The sequence below is a fragment of the Ochotona princeps genome, chromosome 9, assembly GCF_030435755.1.
Source record: "Ochotona princeps isolate mOchPri1 chromosome 9, mOchPri1.hap1, whole genome shotgun sequence".
Lineage (NCBI taxonomy): Eukaryota > Metazoa > Chordata > Mammalia > Lagomorpha > Ochotonidae > Ochotona > Ochotona princeps.
The window spans coordinates 18,476,216-18,493,728 of record NC_080840.1 but is presented as its reverse complement, the minus strand read 5'-3'; the positions used below and the strand labels follow the sequence as shown (position 1 = coordinate 18,493,728).

At 39.5% G+C, this 17,513-nt stretch overlaps 1 protein-coding gene across 2 annotated transcripts in view; it reads right to left on the bottom strand.

The window, feature by feature from the left end:
- SAMD12 (sterile alpha motif domain containing 12) overlaps positions 1 to 17,513 on the bottom strand; it is a 419,976-nt gene that overhangs the window by 175,947 nt on the left and 226,516 nt on the right. For both annotated transcript variants that reach the window (XM_058668529.1, XM_004580697.4), the window contains exon 4: positions 9,913 to 10,053. In XM_058668529.1, the coding sequence (XP_058524512.1) occupies positions 9,913 to 10,053 (141 nt within the window). The remainder of the gene's footprint in view (positions 1 to 9,912; positions 10,054 to 17,513) is intronic.

The following is a 17,513-nucleotide window of genomic DNA, read 5'->3' as shown; positions in this document are numbered from 1 at the left end:
TTTTATAATTGATGAATCTTAATTTCCAACATTCAAGTTACCTAAAGTTAAGACCTCTTTGAAATATCTAGAATTGCTTTCCAAAGGATGCTAAGGACTTTAAATTTTATGTTGCAGACAATGGGGAGTTATCAGATATCTTAATAATTAAACTAATATAGGGCCTTATGTGACAGTCTACTAGCTAAATCCTTGCCTTGCAAGCATTAGAATCCCATATGGGTACACCAGGATCCATATTTCCTGGCTGCTCCACTTCTCATGCAGCTCCCTGCTTGTGGCCTGGGGAAGCAGTTGAGGATGGCCCAAAGCCCTGCACCTGCATGGGAGACCCGGAAGAGGCTCTAGGCTCCTAGCTTCGGATCGGCTCAACTCTGGCCATTGGGGCCACTTGGGGAGTGAACCAACGGATGGAAGATCTTTGTCTCTCCTTCTCTCTGTACATCTACCTTTCCAATGAAAAAAAAAAATAAATCTTTAAAAAATGATAGAAATAATATTATCAGAAATTTATGTGACTTAATTCTGGTCACAGAAGCTGAAAGTTAAGACGAAAAATGAAGGCACAGGGCAGAGACTGGAGAAAAAGTGATAACCAGCTGGGTTTCTTAATGACATGGGGAAGGAGCTCAAAGGCATGACTTAAGAGTGGCAAGGAAAGTGGAGTAACCACAAAGGACTCTTAATCCTCTTGATGAGGTCACAGAGGGAACAGTAAGGATGTTTACCTTGAGAAAAAAAAAATGGAGGAGGAGCAAATTGGGAAGAGCAGGGGAAAGACAATACGGTTAAAAGTGAATATTTAACTTCTGAGATGTCTGGGAAATATTTGAGTTGATGCAATCATTCAGGGAGATTAAAATAGGGATCTGAAGTTTCAGAGAGATGAAATTTATTAATGAAAATTGCTATGAAGCGGTACATAGCTACAACAATGAAGGGAATGCAGTTTTACAGACAGCATGCAAAACCACAACCAAGAAGACCCAACCTCTGGAGGCATCAGCACCTGGGAAATAGTCAAGGAAGGAAGCTGGCTACTAGCCTGAAAAAGAGTCATGAAAAGGAGAGAACCACGAAGGTCATTATCACATACAAGAGAGCAGGTGAGCCCCAAGGAAGAGCTCAATGTTTTCTAATTACAAAGCAGAAATGATGAGAATGTCAAGAAATTGTATGTGAACAACAGATTCATAACACTAGTGGCATAGCTCGTACAAAAGCTGGAAGAGTCTGGAGATTCAAACAGCGCAATTTTCAGAGACAACAGAAAACAAGCCTTCAGACACACTTCATAAATGTACAGAAAAAGAATCTGCTAATCCGATATTTTCTTTAGCAGGAGCAGGAAGAAAGACAAAAGAAGAATTTCTTAGTGACGAATGGGAAAGCCATATCCTCTTGCCTGGAACATAGATGTTGATAAATTTCTTATCAATCAAATAAATGAACTAACAGTAAACATATTTGACATGAACATGAACATATTTGACATTTTAGAGACTCAGTAAAGCTCTTCGGTTGGTGTTGACTCCAAAAAAGGTTAGGTAGGATTTCTACAAAAACACACTGACATTTGAGAAAATATTTTATACATATTGGTGCCAGTCTCCAGTCCTGTTATCTGCTCTTATTATTTTCAGAATATTGACCAAAAAGTTTTTCATAAGGTAAAATGTGTATTATTCTTGATACTAAGCCAGTGAAATGGAAAGCAATATTTATACAAAAACCTGCATGTGAATGCTAATAGTAGCTTTATGTGTATCTGACAGAACTCAGACAACCCAAATGTTCTTGTAAGAGGGAAAGAATAGATAAACAATGGTTATACATCCAGTGGAGTACACCGCAAAGAAAAGTAAATGAACTGATGATACGCACTACAGCTTTGACATGTTTCAGTGTATTTCTGTAAGTGAAGAAGGCAGATGCTACAATTCCATTTCCGTGACTTTCTGCAAAAGGCAAAAACCAAAAGAACAGCAAACATCCGTGGTTGCCAGAGGCTAATGATAATATGAAGAGCTGACAACAAAAGAACACCTGGGGAGAGGGTGTGCAATGATAGAACTTTTATGTCTTGCTCATGATGGAAGACACACCACTGTGTGTACTTGTTAATACTTGCAAAACTGTGCTCTAAAGGGCAAATTTTGCTAGGAATAAAAAAATGAACGATGGCACGGGAATGGGAAGAACTAGGATCCAGTTTCAGCTATGGTGGTAACGAGCTGTGGAACCAGGACAAGCCGCTAAACTGCTTTTGGGTCCTGGTGCTGAGATGTATAAAAATAAGATTGGAAAATTTCTCTATTCTACAAAGCCTTCCTTCTTTAAGCAAGGTGGTGGGCCAGATGGCCTATTTCAGCTCAGATGGCCTGCTTCAGTAGCTGATGCATCTTTGTGAGGTGACTGGACTAAAATACCCAGCCAGTACACATGGTTCAGAAAAGTCTTCCTGGATTAGAAAGTAGTGTTACTAATTTTTGTCATTCCAGAAGATGGGGCTCTGGGAAAGTCCATCTGGTCATACAATTCTCAGCTAAAATTTGACACATATATTTGGACAATGTAGAAAAAAAATCCCTTCAGGGAACACTGATGTTTAATGAGCCAAAACTGGCCTTGTAAAGAACCGTGCTGTTCTTTTCTCATTTTGTAGGCACGAAGTACAAAGGCATTTAAGGATGCAAGCGTTTACTACTATCATCTGCCTTATCTTCTGGCTGTGACACTGTTTGCTGCTGCCTGAATCTACTCAGTCCTCACAGTTGCTAGTATGTACATATTTCTAAGTATTCACTTATTTTTAGTGAGGCAAGTCCTTCAAAGTGATACCCGAAGAGTAGCTTCCTAGGGTCGGGTCCCTGGAGTTGCAGGAAGTGTTTACAACACAGAGGAAAAAACACTGAGCCTAAAACAACGGTCTTGATGATGATGAGACAATGATGTCAAAAGCACATATATATTTTTTTACTTTGTAAAGCAGACTGCAGTCTACTACAAACTCAATTACAAACTACAATTCAGTAATATTTTTTATTGCAATAAAAACCACAAAATGAAATTAACCATCTAACCAGTTTTAAGCGTACAGTTTAGTAGTGTTGAGAATATTCTGGCTATTGTGCAACAGTCCTCCCTAACTTTTCAGAAACTCTGTACTAGCTCCTTCTCCCCGAGCCCTTGGCAGCTATGTTTTCACTTTTTGGTTCAATGACATGACGACTTTAGATGCTTCAAACAACCTAACATGCCTTATGGTCATTCAGGTTACAGTGTGAAATGGGCTTTCTTTTTAAAACCTGGATAATGTTCCACTGTGCATTTGTATAATATATTCAAAAAATTCATTTCCCAAATCTGGAAATTTGGATTGTTTCTGTATTTGGGCTATTCTGATGAAGGCTGAACTTAACACTAATGTACAAATATTTCTTCAAATTCTGCTTTGAATACTTTTAAATATATCCAAAAAGTGGGACCACTGGATTGCACAGAAATATTACTTACAATTTTTAAAGAATCCCAGTGTTGTTTTCCAGAGAAGCTGACCATTAACACACAATGGTCCCAATTTTACTGCATTCCTGCTAGTATTTGTCATTTTTTCTACTTTTGATAGTGGATGTTTTAATGTCTCTGAGGCAATTTTTCATTGTGGTTTTCATTTGCATTTCTTAGTGATTAGTGAAGCTTAATATATTTTCAATACTTTCTTAACCATTTGTGTAACTTCTTCAGAGAATTATCTGTTCAAGTCCTTTACCTATTAATTTTGTTACTGTTGAGTTGTAGAAATTCCTGCTACATGCTGGATACTAACCCCTATCAGAAAAACAATTTAAAAATATTTTCTCACATTCCACAGATGTCTTTTTACCATGTTGAAAGCCACAAGCAACAGCAATTATTTTCATAAATACTACTGCAACATGGCAATTCCCAATCCATTTGACTAAATATGCTTGCATGATAGGGTAGTTGCAATACATTTCATATAGTCCATGAAGAGAAAATATTTGCTATCTTAACACTTTATGAGAAAAACCTACAAATTCTCATTTAATCATCATTATACCATTGGAATTACCAAATCAGACACAATGAAGTGTAGTGGATCCAAGCTTGCTTTGAAGTCAGAAAGACCTATTCTATGCTTTTAAAATGGTGGTCTGATTTTGGGGGTGTTCCTTAAGCTCCCAGGAATCATTTTCTCCCAGGCTCACAAACAGTACTGCTCCTGGTGGAGAATATGCAACAAAATTGCATATTTTATGTGCAATACACATTGACTCCTCACTAGCTGTATGAAAAATAGTGAAAATGCAGTACATCTGGGGAGATTTTCTCCTAAAATAGTATCCATTATCAAAAAGCTACGGGTACTCTTGTATTTTTGGTATAGATTAATTTGCAGGCTCTCAGCCTAATTCACCACTTTTCAAGAACCAAGAAGGAAAAATTAGATATCATAATGTTTTTAGCTGCATGCTACTTTCCAAGAGAAAACTAGAGGTAGCCTGGCCTGGCTGTTTCCAGTTAGAATATGCAAGAAAAACTATCAGATTGAAACCCTGACTACTCCACAGACAGGACTCAGAGGGATGAGAGTTACCCAGAGACCACCATCCTACAGGCACCAAGGAGAGTCAGGAAAGCAAAGCCAGGCACTGATTAGGAAACTTGTAAATGTCAGGCTGTTAAAGGCATTGTGTTTCATGGAAATCAGAGCCCAGGATTCCAGCAGAACAACTCTGACAATGAGCTGTTATAGGAATCTTTGTATGATTCATCAATAACATGTATAAATTGTTATCTTTCCTGTGCATCCACCATAAAGCTTGTAAATATCTTACAGTGTTCATCTTTTGTTCAGTATCCAGGAGGAGGACAGTAAGAAAAAGCAGGGAAAGTAATTTATTTCCTTGTGTTCTGCTCACTCTCATTGCCTAGAGGGTGCTTTCCTGGTCTTTTTGTGGTTATCATGGCCACAGTCACAGGGCTCCTGGCCAACTGTGTGAAAACATCATTGAAGAATCAAAAGCTGAAGATAAGTTATAAAACAAGGATTGGAAACTGGAAAAGGGGGTTAATAATCTGTGATATCATGTCTCCTAGAAGCAATGTGAAATGAATTTGAGGTATGCGTATCAAACTTGGAGATCAAATTACAAACTGATTCACCAGCTTGAGCTGTGTGTGTGTGTGTGTGTATGTAAGGAGGAGTTCACGCATATGTGTGCGGCTTCATGTTTAGCATCCACATCCAAAAGTGTGTTGTTTCGGTGACAAAAACAATATTTAGGGGACATTCATTTATTTCATTCTGGAGTTGATTATATAGTTTGTGATAGTGTGTAATTGATTTTATAGGTGCTTCTGAGTGTTCTTGGTGGGGCGAGACTTCATCCTTTGAGGACAGAACTTTGCTTTGGATATAGAAGGCAATTATTCAGCTATTTAAGGTGGACAATCAAGCACAGTTAAACTTGCTTGGCTAAAAACAAAGCTATGATAAAAATAATAGCCCCACCAAAACTTTTGCAGGATTTGACTAGATGTCTTTTGTTTTTAAGAACGTACACAAAGGACCAGCAATCATCCACAAATGAAAGGTGTTCAACATCATTAGTTATCAGGGACATGCAGTTGAAAACCACAATGAGAGTGGTATCTCCTCACACATACCAAAAAATGTATGTGACAGACAATAATATTAGCGAGAATGTAAAGAAACTGAAAATCTTATGTGCTGCTTTGGGAATGTAAGATAGTGAAGTGACTTGGTTTTGGTTAAACTCTGAGCTGTCATGTGAACAAGCACTTGCAGTTCTACCCAAAACACTTGAAAACAACTATACATGCAAACACTTGTTCCTGGATGTTAGAAGTACCAACAGCAGAAACCAGAGAATACCCAAATTCCCATTAACTCATGGAAAAATAGAATGTGGAATATTCAAACAATGAAATACTATTTATCAACAAAAATCAAATATTGACACATGATTATAATGTGAGGCTGCCTGAAAGATATTATCTATGAGAATATGCAACCACCAAGATTACATATGGCATAGTTCTATAAGATGCACAGGACACAGCTCTGCAATTAAGGTAAAAGAATCACTTAACTGTACACTTTAAGTGTGCATGTTATATGAGTTTTATCTCAATAAAAATGTCCAAAAACTTATGTTTACTATAAATTTATAAGTCTGATTTACTTACATGGCTTCTACTACTGCTATTTTTTTGTGATGAGTGTAACACACTGAGATATTTTTATATTAGTTCTTAGAATATTCCTATTGGTTGAGCAGACTTAGTGACCCCCATTTCAAATATTAGAAAATTGGTGCGTGGAGAGATTAAGTATGTTTGTTAGATCCGGCAGTAGCTGGTGCTAAAATTCAGTTTTTCCCCATTAACGTTTCTTTACAATTTTTGTATTTAACTAGGAAATACACTCATGAACTTCAAAATTCAAACTCACATAAAGGCATACGTCTTCCCTCCATCTATCATCTTCCATTTCGTGCAGGAGCAGGTGGTATACTCTTGTGTATCTTCTGGCATGTCTTTAAATGGAGAAAGCTCTCACAGATACACATGGTTTTTGAGACTCTTGGGTACGAACAGCATAACCATACATATCATTCTGCATTTTCCTTTTTCACATCTCACAGCATTCCAGAGATCCTTGCATATTAGCATTCCCCATTCCTACGTTCATAGCTCCACAGCACTCCACTGCCCGGATATATCACAATTTAATTAGTTGGTACCTTAAAGACTGACACTTCAGTTCTTCTCAAGATCCTGTATTTTGAAAACTGACTGCAAAGGCAAGCAGGAAGCTCAAAACAGAAATTCCGTGAATTTTGAAATAAATTCCCATCATGGAAAAAGGACTAGACTGTAGGTGATAAGCTTATTTTAAATGTGCTAGTAAAAACACTGGTTAAATGACAATGCAATGGGCTCAGCATTATGCCCACTTGAGAATCACACGGTGGTATTAGAAGTTGGGGCCTTTGGTATAAAATTACATCATGACCGGTGAGTCTTCATGAACGGAATTAGTGTCTTCATCAAAGAGCTTCCAAAGATCCCCCTCTTTCTGCCAGGTGAGGAGGTGGCGAGATGAACATTCAGTGAGAATGCCAGTGAGAAAAAGGTCTCTTATCAGACACTGATTTGAGACTTCTCAGGTTTCATTCAGAATGTGAGAAACAAAATGCTTGCTGTTTACAAGTTACCCCGTTTGAAGTTTTCTGTTACAACAGCACAAATGGGAACAATATCACCACCAACAACAACAAAAATGAAATGCCTCATACCAAAGGGACAATCCTACACGGGTTGTGGGAAGACATTACATTTCTACTGACTGGAACTGTGAGTCACACACTTCAAGGGGAAAGCCCAGGGATTTTTAGCAGCTAAGTCACACTCTGAGATCTCTGTTTGTACTCACTCACAGTATGGTTTATGTTAATATTTGGGGAGATGAGCAATCTTAAATCCAACACTGAATTACAAATGGTGAATTTCCTTATGACATACATGTTAAACTAGCCAATTCACTTATGAAAGATGGAATTCCACTTCTTATTATAGCAAACCTAGACTCAAAATATTTTAGTTATCCATTACCTTCAGAAAATCTATCAGTCATAAAAACAAATTCATCCATTTTGCTTCCAATTTTTTTTTAAAGAAAACTACCTCTTCAATAAAGTAACATCTTCTAAAAAACTGTGACATAAAATCCATATGAATGTTAACATATAATAGACAAACACTAAAAAAAGCTAAAATGAGTGTAGACAGAATATCCATAAGCTAGAAAACGGCGATGTCTTCTAATGGGAATAGGATGAAAAAAGTAAAAATGCACAGCTTTTCAAAGCTAAAGAAAATGACAACAACTGAAAGGAAAAAGCTGAACTTGGCATTACCTTCCCAGAACACAATATATATTTAGCTTAATAGACTTGGAAAAACTTAAATATTATGCATTTGGGGCAAAAGGAGCTGTAGAGAATGATTTTATAGTGCAAACACACTCCAAGGGGACAACACAAGAGGGCCAGAGTCAAAGGCACGGGCAAGTTTAGGTCTCATTCTGTCTGGTGTCACGGAATAGTGTCCTGGGAGGAAAACAGAACGTCTGAGGGACCACCACAGGCTAATAGAACTCAAAGGATCTAGGGTTGTGGCTGAAGTTTTAAAAATATGCATAAGTGCGATCTGTAGCTTTAATCATACATACATTGGAGATCTTAGAAAATAGAGAACAAATGTAGTGAAAATGATTTAAATCACTCAAAATCCCACCATGCACAGAGTGCCATTATCAGAATACCGGCAAATTTACTTTCAGTCCTCTTTCTATGTTCATATATGAATATTCAGGTTTCAAACACTATGATTATGCCATAAATAAAATTTTATATATGCTTCCCACTCCCTAGTTTGTATTCCCACTTCAGTAATTTCCTATGTTGAATGTGTTCTTTGAAGGTATAATTTTAGTTATTGTATTATATTATATCTTATAAATTTCAGCAGGATTATTTGAGTCTTTCCATATTACCAAACTTCTAGATTGCTTTCAGATTTCCTATTTTACAAGTAGACTGGAAAGGACTTTCATACACATATCTACTTATTTCTTATATGAATACTAAAAGTATATCAATACGTCACAGTGAAATTTAAATCAGTCTGTGTAGTAGTATCTGCAAATTCACCACTGGAAATCTCTTTAGGACAAAATTGAAGTAACACACATAAAATAAACAACACTATTTTCTTATCAGTCATAGTCTATATTTATCCATCTGGAGCAGTCATCTTGCAGATAGTATAGTATTTCCTCTAGGCAAATGAATAATTACCAGGTTCATCTAAATGCAATGACATGAAACTTAACATGAAACTTGGCTGACCCAGATTTCTCCAATTTCAGTATGCATGCAATTACAATATTTTCCAGATCGGGAAATACCCAGGGCTCTCCAAAACATATATTTTATCATGTTTTTACTTAAAGTGATGCACAGTGCATTCAAAGCAAAATAGGCTCTAGACAGTGGAGTTTGGCAGCAACCACATCTTAGGTAAGTACTCATGTACAAGGTACAAGCAGTGTAACTTAAGGTTTTCTTGAGATTCTAGCATTACTGTCACCTCCACAGTTGTAAAGATTGTAACAGCTCTCATCATATGAAGTTAATGATTCTTGTAAATGATTATATGATGTCAATAGTCAAATCTTAAATTCCCTGTATTTTATATTTTAAATTATTTAAAGATGCTGAATGTGATTCTTATAACTCTTTCAAGCATGTTTTTATACACATTTTTATAAGAATGCATTTATACACACACATTTCAAATAGTTTTATCCCTTTTGCCAGTGATAAGTAAAGTAAAACAAAACACAAAACAATCCCATTTAAATCATTGGTCACTTCTAATTAATGAATTAGTCAAACTCCAAGGTGTCCTATAGGTTGGTAGTTGGATGAAGAAAATTAGGGATGCACTGTATATCTGTGTAGACTGCACATTGAACAATTACAGGGAGTGCAACTGTACCCCGAATGAGGTGACCAGTACTTTCTGTGATTGCAGAATGCAAAACATATATAGGTATGTGTGATGCCTTTGAAGTTAGCTCAGACAATGCTGTTCATTCATCCACCCCTTACGTACATATCGTCTCTCTAGTGAGCTATGAAAAACAGACACAGGAAGGAGGGACATGATCCTTATATGGCATTACTTTCAATGAAAGAAATTCTGCAGAGAATTTCTGCTCCTTTCCATCATCCTGGTAGGGACTTTTTTTTTCTGGTCACCCTCCCGACCACCAACAAGGAAACAACAGGGTACCTTGTGTGAGTAACTGTAGGTTTCTGACTTCTTCTCGCACCTTCAGCTGGAGCACCTGCTGTAAGATGTGCTGCCGGAGGTTCTCCTGGCCAATCCCCATTCGCTCAAGCTTTTTGTCAGTGAGTCTCAGAAGGGCTCTCCCTGGAATATTTTTTAAAAAAACGGGGAAAAACAAATAATTAATTTGTTTAGGAAGGAATTCCATCTTAGTCTTGGCTAACTATCATAGAAATTTTTTCTAACAAGAGATACTAGAATAGAGGGTCATCCATTATTCTTGCTGATAGGAATGGATTATAAAGATTAAGAAAATCTACACAATTAAAAAAAAAAACACTGCTTATCAAGTACCAGCCAATTTCCAGTTGACCCATACATTTGGGCAAACAAAACAGCAAATTTTTAAAATTTTTAGTTTTGATGATTTTCACATAGATGACCAGGGTGCAAAGGGTCAAGGGCTACAGGAAAGTGGGTGAAACCATTGTTTCCACACTCTCCTTTTGTTTTTATTTTTGATTCCTTCTTGCATCTGGGGGAGGAGGGAGCAAAGGGTCAAAGGCTACAGGAAAGTGGGTGAAATCAATGTTTCCACATTCTCTCTTTTTTTCCCCCTTCCTGACTCTGGGAGAAGGGGGGAAGTCAAGGAGAGAAGCCACACCCAGCCTTCCAAACGCTGCTGTACCCTGGGATGGAGAACAGCCACCTGATACCACCCCAAGGTTCCCAATGTAAGGCAAGCTACAAGGTTCCTGTTTCAGAAATTTTGATAATTCCACGGGTCTGAATTACTGCCACTCCAAGCACAATGAAATCTTCCCAGAATCCATTGGTCGACATAGTTCACCTTAGAGTCTTGTTTGCCCAGATATTCACTGCCAACACCTGGTTGCCGTAGTTGATCAATTTGCTCTGTCCTCTGTTATGGTACCAGGTGTCACACACAGGCTCCAATACACCGCCATATTCCACATGTGCACCTGGATATGCCATCCACTGCTCTGTCTAAGCCACTGAGGAGATCCAGCTCTGATATATGCATTCCAGGGTCAGACCATGGAACCTGCCATTCTCTACATCGATGGTTCTGAGTCCAGCAATTAAGCTTGGGGGTTCCCCACAAAAACTTCATCTGAGGTGATCTCAAACCTGATTCTTGTGTGTGATTTCCAATGCAGGGTCTGGCACAGTCTGTTGCACACACTGGTAGTTGCAGTTGCTGGGTCAGCCCTGTCTTCTACGCAAATCAGTAGGTTGGAGTCCATCCTGAACCTGCCAACCACATACTTGGTCCTCATACAAACCACTGGGAGCTGCAGCTTGCTGACCCCCAAGGTCTGGAACACATGCTCACCAGAGGGAGCTATGACCTTGTAGGGGAGTTTCCCAGGTTCCCCTACTCGGTCCACTCCCAGACCCAGACTCCATATGTGCCAGCAGGTGCTGGGTCCTTGCTTGACATAGCCTGCTCCTTCATCTTGGCCTTTGTATGAGCTGGTGGATGTTGCGGCCACACCCGCCACACACCCTGTTTTAGGATCCACATGCAGGTGCTGCAGCTTGGACCTGCCCAGCCTACTCTTGGCTCAAGTACCTGTCAGTGTTGGTGGGTTCTATGATTACACCTAGTACAGCCCTCACCAGCCCAACTCTTAAGCTAACCAGTGGGACTTGTATTTCCACAGGGTTAGGCCCACTAAACCTCTGCAGAATCTACCTGCAGACCTGGTTCTCTCATGTTCTGGTTAATGTCATGGCCCTGCCAAATGTAACCCGCCCCCATTCCAACACTCAGTCAGGTACTGGGATTTAGCACTGCTAGACCGGCTCCCAGCCCTATCTTTCATGTGAGCTGAGGTGTAGCAGTCACCGATGTTCTGTGCCAACAAGCCCTTCTCAGGACTCCCACACGGGCTGGTAATCAGTCTAACCCAAACAGATCTTCCAATCTCTCCCTTTCAAACCACCAGGTCTTAGTCCCCTTGCTTGCCTGCAAATACAGTGGCCGTGTTGTTGGGAGCCTCTCAGGATTCATTCCTCATCTACACGTATGGTGGTCTTATCCATGGATGTCCCTAGGCAGTAATTCCTCAACCCCAAGTCCCCAGAGTACACTGGCAGCCTAAGCTAAGATGGTGCCAGCTGATTTTTAATCAGTCGGGCCAGGCTGTGCCCCCAACTAATCAGCCAAAAGCGGGCAATGGAGTGGAGGTTCTGATTCTTATGCCTGGTCCGAGCTAAGATGCAGCCAGCTACCTTTTAAACAGTTAGGCCAGGCTGCAACCCCCACCCATCAGCTAAAAGTGGAGGATGGAGCAGAGGTTCCGGTTCACGTGCCTGGTCCCCAAACAGCAAATTTTTCAAGAAGATTTAGGTATTTATTTGAGATAAAGTTACAAAGAGAGAAAGAGAAACAAAGATAGATCTTCCATCTCCTGTTGAACACACCAAATACTAAGTTTGAAGCCAGGAGCTTGCCCCTGGTTTCCCATGGTACAGGGGCTCAAGAAAGTTTTCCTCAGGCCACCAACAAGGAGCTAGGTCAGAAGTAGAGCAGCCAGGACTTCAACAAGTGGCCATTTGTGATACCCATGCTAAAGCTGGAGGCCTATTCTACTATGACAAAGCTCTGGCCCCAAAATGACAAAATTTTATCCTGGATATTCTGGTTAAAGATTGAAGATTTTAAAATGAACAATACTATGCTTTGGGGATGGGTTTTTATGAGTCCAAGTCACTGATAATGTGCTTGGGGCAATGAATGCTTTGTGTTTACACAGCAAACCCCTACAACTTAAGCCAAGATACAGTAATACTTTAGTGGAACATGCACTGACAAACCAGTTTTATTCTGCAGGCATCCGACATTCCTACTGGATCCCCAGGGTTGGACAGGAGTTCCCTTTACAGCTGATGAGAACTATGGCTTCATTCCAATTAGAGGAAAAGGGAAAGAGTCCCAGCATGCTCAAAGGTGAGAGGAGGGAGATAAGTCGGATATCTCAAGACAGAAAACTCAAGGAACCTTAGAATGTGAGGGTCCACATTGTTCAGACACCCCAGGCTCTGGTCCTCATAGCAGCATGGCCTCCTTTCAATCCCCGTCTTTTCTAAGAGGCCTATATGTTTCCCTTCCTATTGTAATTTTTATCGAGTTCTCAATCTTCCTGCCACTTTGTGCTTGCATTCAATGCCCTTACCATTACCTTTTTTTTTTTTTAGTAAAGAGGGGAGGAGAGACACAGAGGAAGATCTTTCATCTGATCATTCACTCCCCAAGTGGCCACAATGGCCGGAGCTAAGTCAATGAGCTTGGCGCCTCTTCTGGGTTTCCCATGTGGGTGCAGGTTCCCAAGGCTTTGGGTCAATCTTGACTGCTTTCCCAGGTCGCAAGCAGGGAGCTGGATGGGAAGTGGGGCCACTGGGACACGAACTGGCATCTATATGAGATTCTGGCACGTGCAGGGCAAGGATTTTAGCCTCTAGTGCCAGGCCGTAGCATTACTTTCCACTTTCCCTTAATACGCCTCCTTATCATACCTGAAGCGGTTTTCTCATTTCCAAGATGAAGAGAAGACACAGACTACATATGATCAAAGATAAGATTTTGGGCACGTTATCATCTGTGCTTTAGAAACTAAATGCTCTGCCTCATTGGAAATGAAACTTGACAACCAGAGGGTAGGGCGTAAGGGGATTTTCATCAAAGGAACAGAAAGCCTGTGAGACCAGTAAATAAAACAGATAAGTGACGGGAGAGAACAAACTAGGAGCAGACTATGTGGTTTATTGTTTTTATTCCCTTCACTATATTTCTTCTTAACTTCATCAGTTGGCTTCCAAATGGCCAGTTTGCTTTCAAAGTATTTTGCATACTAACAGCACGTTTTCTGGCGCTAAACATTTCTAACCATTTTATCAGAGATGAGGAAGTGTTGGAAGATCTCTGCAGCCATTTATAGATTAACGACAGGAATGAATCATATAGACCTTCTCACCTACAAGAGGACAATGAATAAACTTCCACTATATGTCCAGAAGTAGGGGAGAGTGTCTAAAATATTTTAAGGGAAGCACTGAGAAGAAATGTAACAATTATAAATGTGTTGGACCAGTGTCTAGTAAAAACGTGAGTTCAGGAAATGGGTGAATGACTGTGATAGTGAAGGACGGTTGGCTGAAGTTTCAGTAGACTCTGCATCTGGAAGAGGAATCCTAGTTAGCTATTGCTCCGGCTTCACAAAGCCAAGGAGGTCGGCGCTAGTTAGGAGAAAAGGAAACATACGATCACACTCAGGTAGCTTCTTTGCCTTCTGTTGCTACCACAATAATGGCCCAGAAAAGATGATCATGTTCTTACCCTTAAAATTTGTGAATTTGGAATCTTACATGACAAATTAACTTTGGCAAAGGTAATTAGGGCAGGAATCTTAAGTTGGAAGAGTGCCCTGCACCATCCATGTCAGTCCAATTGCTAATCATATTGATCCATATCAGTGGAGGAGAGGTGTAAGATATCCAAAGGGAGAATGAAAACCAGCAGATGGTGAGGATGGAAACAGAAGTCACAGCAATGTGGACAACAGCTGCCTGGAGAAGCAGGAAAAGAATCTTCTCCAACGCCCACAGGAATGCAGCTCTAGCAACACCTGAGTTTTGTCCTACAGCACCCATTTTAGACTTTTGACTGTCACAAGTGTAAAACAATAAATTTATGCTGTTCTAAGCCACTAAGTCTGTGATAATTTGTTGCAGCAGCAATTAGATTTGTAAACGGAACTCACATGTTTTTAGGAAGCCAACAGATGGCTTTCGATTTCCATTTTCTCCCCAGTTTCTGGGTAGTGATTTACACAAAAACAGAGAACAGAGGAAGCTCAGAAAAGTAAGACCAACTTCTAGGCTTCCCGGACAGTTGCTACCTTCCAATTATTGTTCATTATCAGATCTTAGTCTTGAAGCTGCATTCAGAAAACAAAGAATGGGGCTTGGTATCACTTATGTGTATGATTAGTTTCCTAATAAGAGACATCTAAATTTGTATACATGTTATAAATCCTAGGAATTTGCAAAAACGCTCTCTGGAGTACAGATGCTCTAAATCCTTGCCAACATCAAAATGTACATCGCTCTTTTTTCTGTTCCTAATTATTTGTGCTTGGCTTCACAAGCTGTAACATTCCATGTTGAGAGCTACTGAAGCATCAGTAAAACACATGGTAGCTTTAATTTTGAGAAGTTGGTTGGTTTGAAGAGAACAAATTGTTAATAATTTGGAGTGATGGTTTTATTTCAATGTATTATACCCAACTTTGTTTTGATGTCCCAGTGGAAATCTCTGATCTCAGCCATACATTGTTTTATCAATATATGGATACTTAAGTGCTACCAGAATGTTATTTCTGCTCAGGTGGATTAATTGTGAGATTTGAATATGCAAATTTAAAAAATAAATCTCCATCACATATGGTCTATTTATTTTGACCGTGTGCTACAGATATTGCCTGTTTAGGAATATTTTACATATTAAATGCCAAGCTGTTCAATTCAATCCTAATCACATGTATAAGGGTGCTGTGGATGCTATCATTATTTCTATTTAATAGCAAGGGGTTTGAAAAGTTAAAGAATAGTTAAAATGCGATATTTTCTTACCTTTTTTCCCACTATACTTTATTTTCCATGATAGAAACATAAGAGGTTCACACTTAATAAAGCTAAAAGGTAAAGTGAACAGAAGAAATTTCTTAATAAAACCACTAGAAAGATCATGATCTGTATTCTGAGGACCTCATGAACAAAGTCTGACTCACTGTCTTGTTTGCACAGCTTCTACAGTGCTGTCTGGGTTCTGGGACCCTGGAGAATTTTTATACAATTAGATCATTTGCAAGAGCAAATGTCACATCCACCTATCTCAGCATTTCCTGCGACCACAGAAATAAGTGAATGTCTAAAAAAAAATGTAGTGCTATTTTCAATGCAGTAATCAGTGACATGGTAAGTCTCCAATAATCAGCCACCTGTTTTATTATAATTTGTTTTCTTTTGTTGCTTACTATAAAACTTTGTTAATGAATGTTCCATATTTACTTGATGAAATCTGTCCCTGTCATCTGGATATTTTCTCCAGGCATAATGAACAGCAAGGCAGACAGGGTCACTCTCGGAGCTATCAGATTGACAAGGTAAGCAGGTAATGACAAATGTGTATACATAGCACACTGGAGCTCAGAACTGGGTGTCAGAATTAGTCTGTATATTGGTAAGCCTTCATTCAGCAAAACACATTTGAGCTGCAACTTTAGAAGTAAATGGGTGTTAGACACTAATAGTAATTCATTTGAAGAACGGGAGGAGAGGAGCCATTCTTCATCAGACATTGAGGAAGAGTGGAAAAGTCGAGCTGCTGATGACTTGACATGTTGAGTTGACATTGCAAGTGTGCATTGAAATGTTGGAATATTCCCATCAATGCATACCAAATAACTTAAAAATTCAAAATATAATAAAATGCAAATTTTAAATGCCTTGGATAGATAAAATATATTTTTCAGAGTCCAGTAACTGTATAGATAAATAGGGAAGCTGACATTATAGCTGGGCGCAATCTTAGAACTGTAGATCCCTGCCTCTTTTTAGTAGGGTATCATGGCCATCTGGTCCTGCAACCACCTGCCTACACAAAGAATCAAGGAGTGAAAAAAAAAAAAAAATCAGCTCAGCTTCAAAAAAAGCAGCAAGCAAACTGAGTTTCCTGACACCCCCAAACAGGTTATAAATGGCATTTAGGGGTGCTAGAAGACTGCTCCACTGCAGATTCATAAACTCAGGGTGTTGGGAGAAGTGTGAGGTCCTGGCTTTTACTTCTTTTTCTTCATCAAGTATGTATTGAATCTGCCCTTATTCCTGGGATACAGAGATGAACAATGCCCCCCTCTGCCTCTAAGCAGCCGATCATCGAATGGGAAGAAAGGGATAATCTGGAATCTGGATCTAGATACTGACCTGGAGATACTGATATGATGGCAATTAGTGACAAAGATTCTGAAGAAAAATCTAGTTACCTGGGAGCAGATGGGATTATTATTGGAAAAACGGAGCTTATCACCATTTGGGCAGGTAGAGAAGGCCTCTTTGGAGAACAGACAGTGGTGCCAGAGAGAAGGCAGAAAGGGACAAAAATATTGAGGCCATTAGAGGAATTGTAGGAGGGTTTGTGCTGCTAACAAAAGTCAGCTGAGAGAAGGCAGGGGCCAGATCATATAATCACATAGGATGCCCGAAGTCTTGGGGAGGACTCTGGATTTCAGTATGAATATACATAATTTTGAGCAAGGATAACTTGGGCACGGCACCAGGCATGATTCCCAGTGATTACTCAGTATAGAGTTGATGAGGGAGAGGGATTAAGTATAGGAGCAGGGGGAGAGGCAGCAAACTTCCAATGCAGTCTGAACAGGAAGCAGTGGTGCCTCTAGATGGGATGGGAGGTGGAGGGGGAGGAAGTGGTAACAAGTGGAATTCTGGGTGTACTTTAATGACTTTACAATGCCCAGACGTGGGATATAAAGGAAAGGCAGACACATCAGAGATGACTC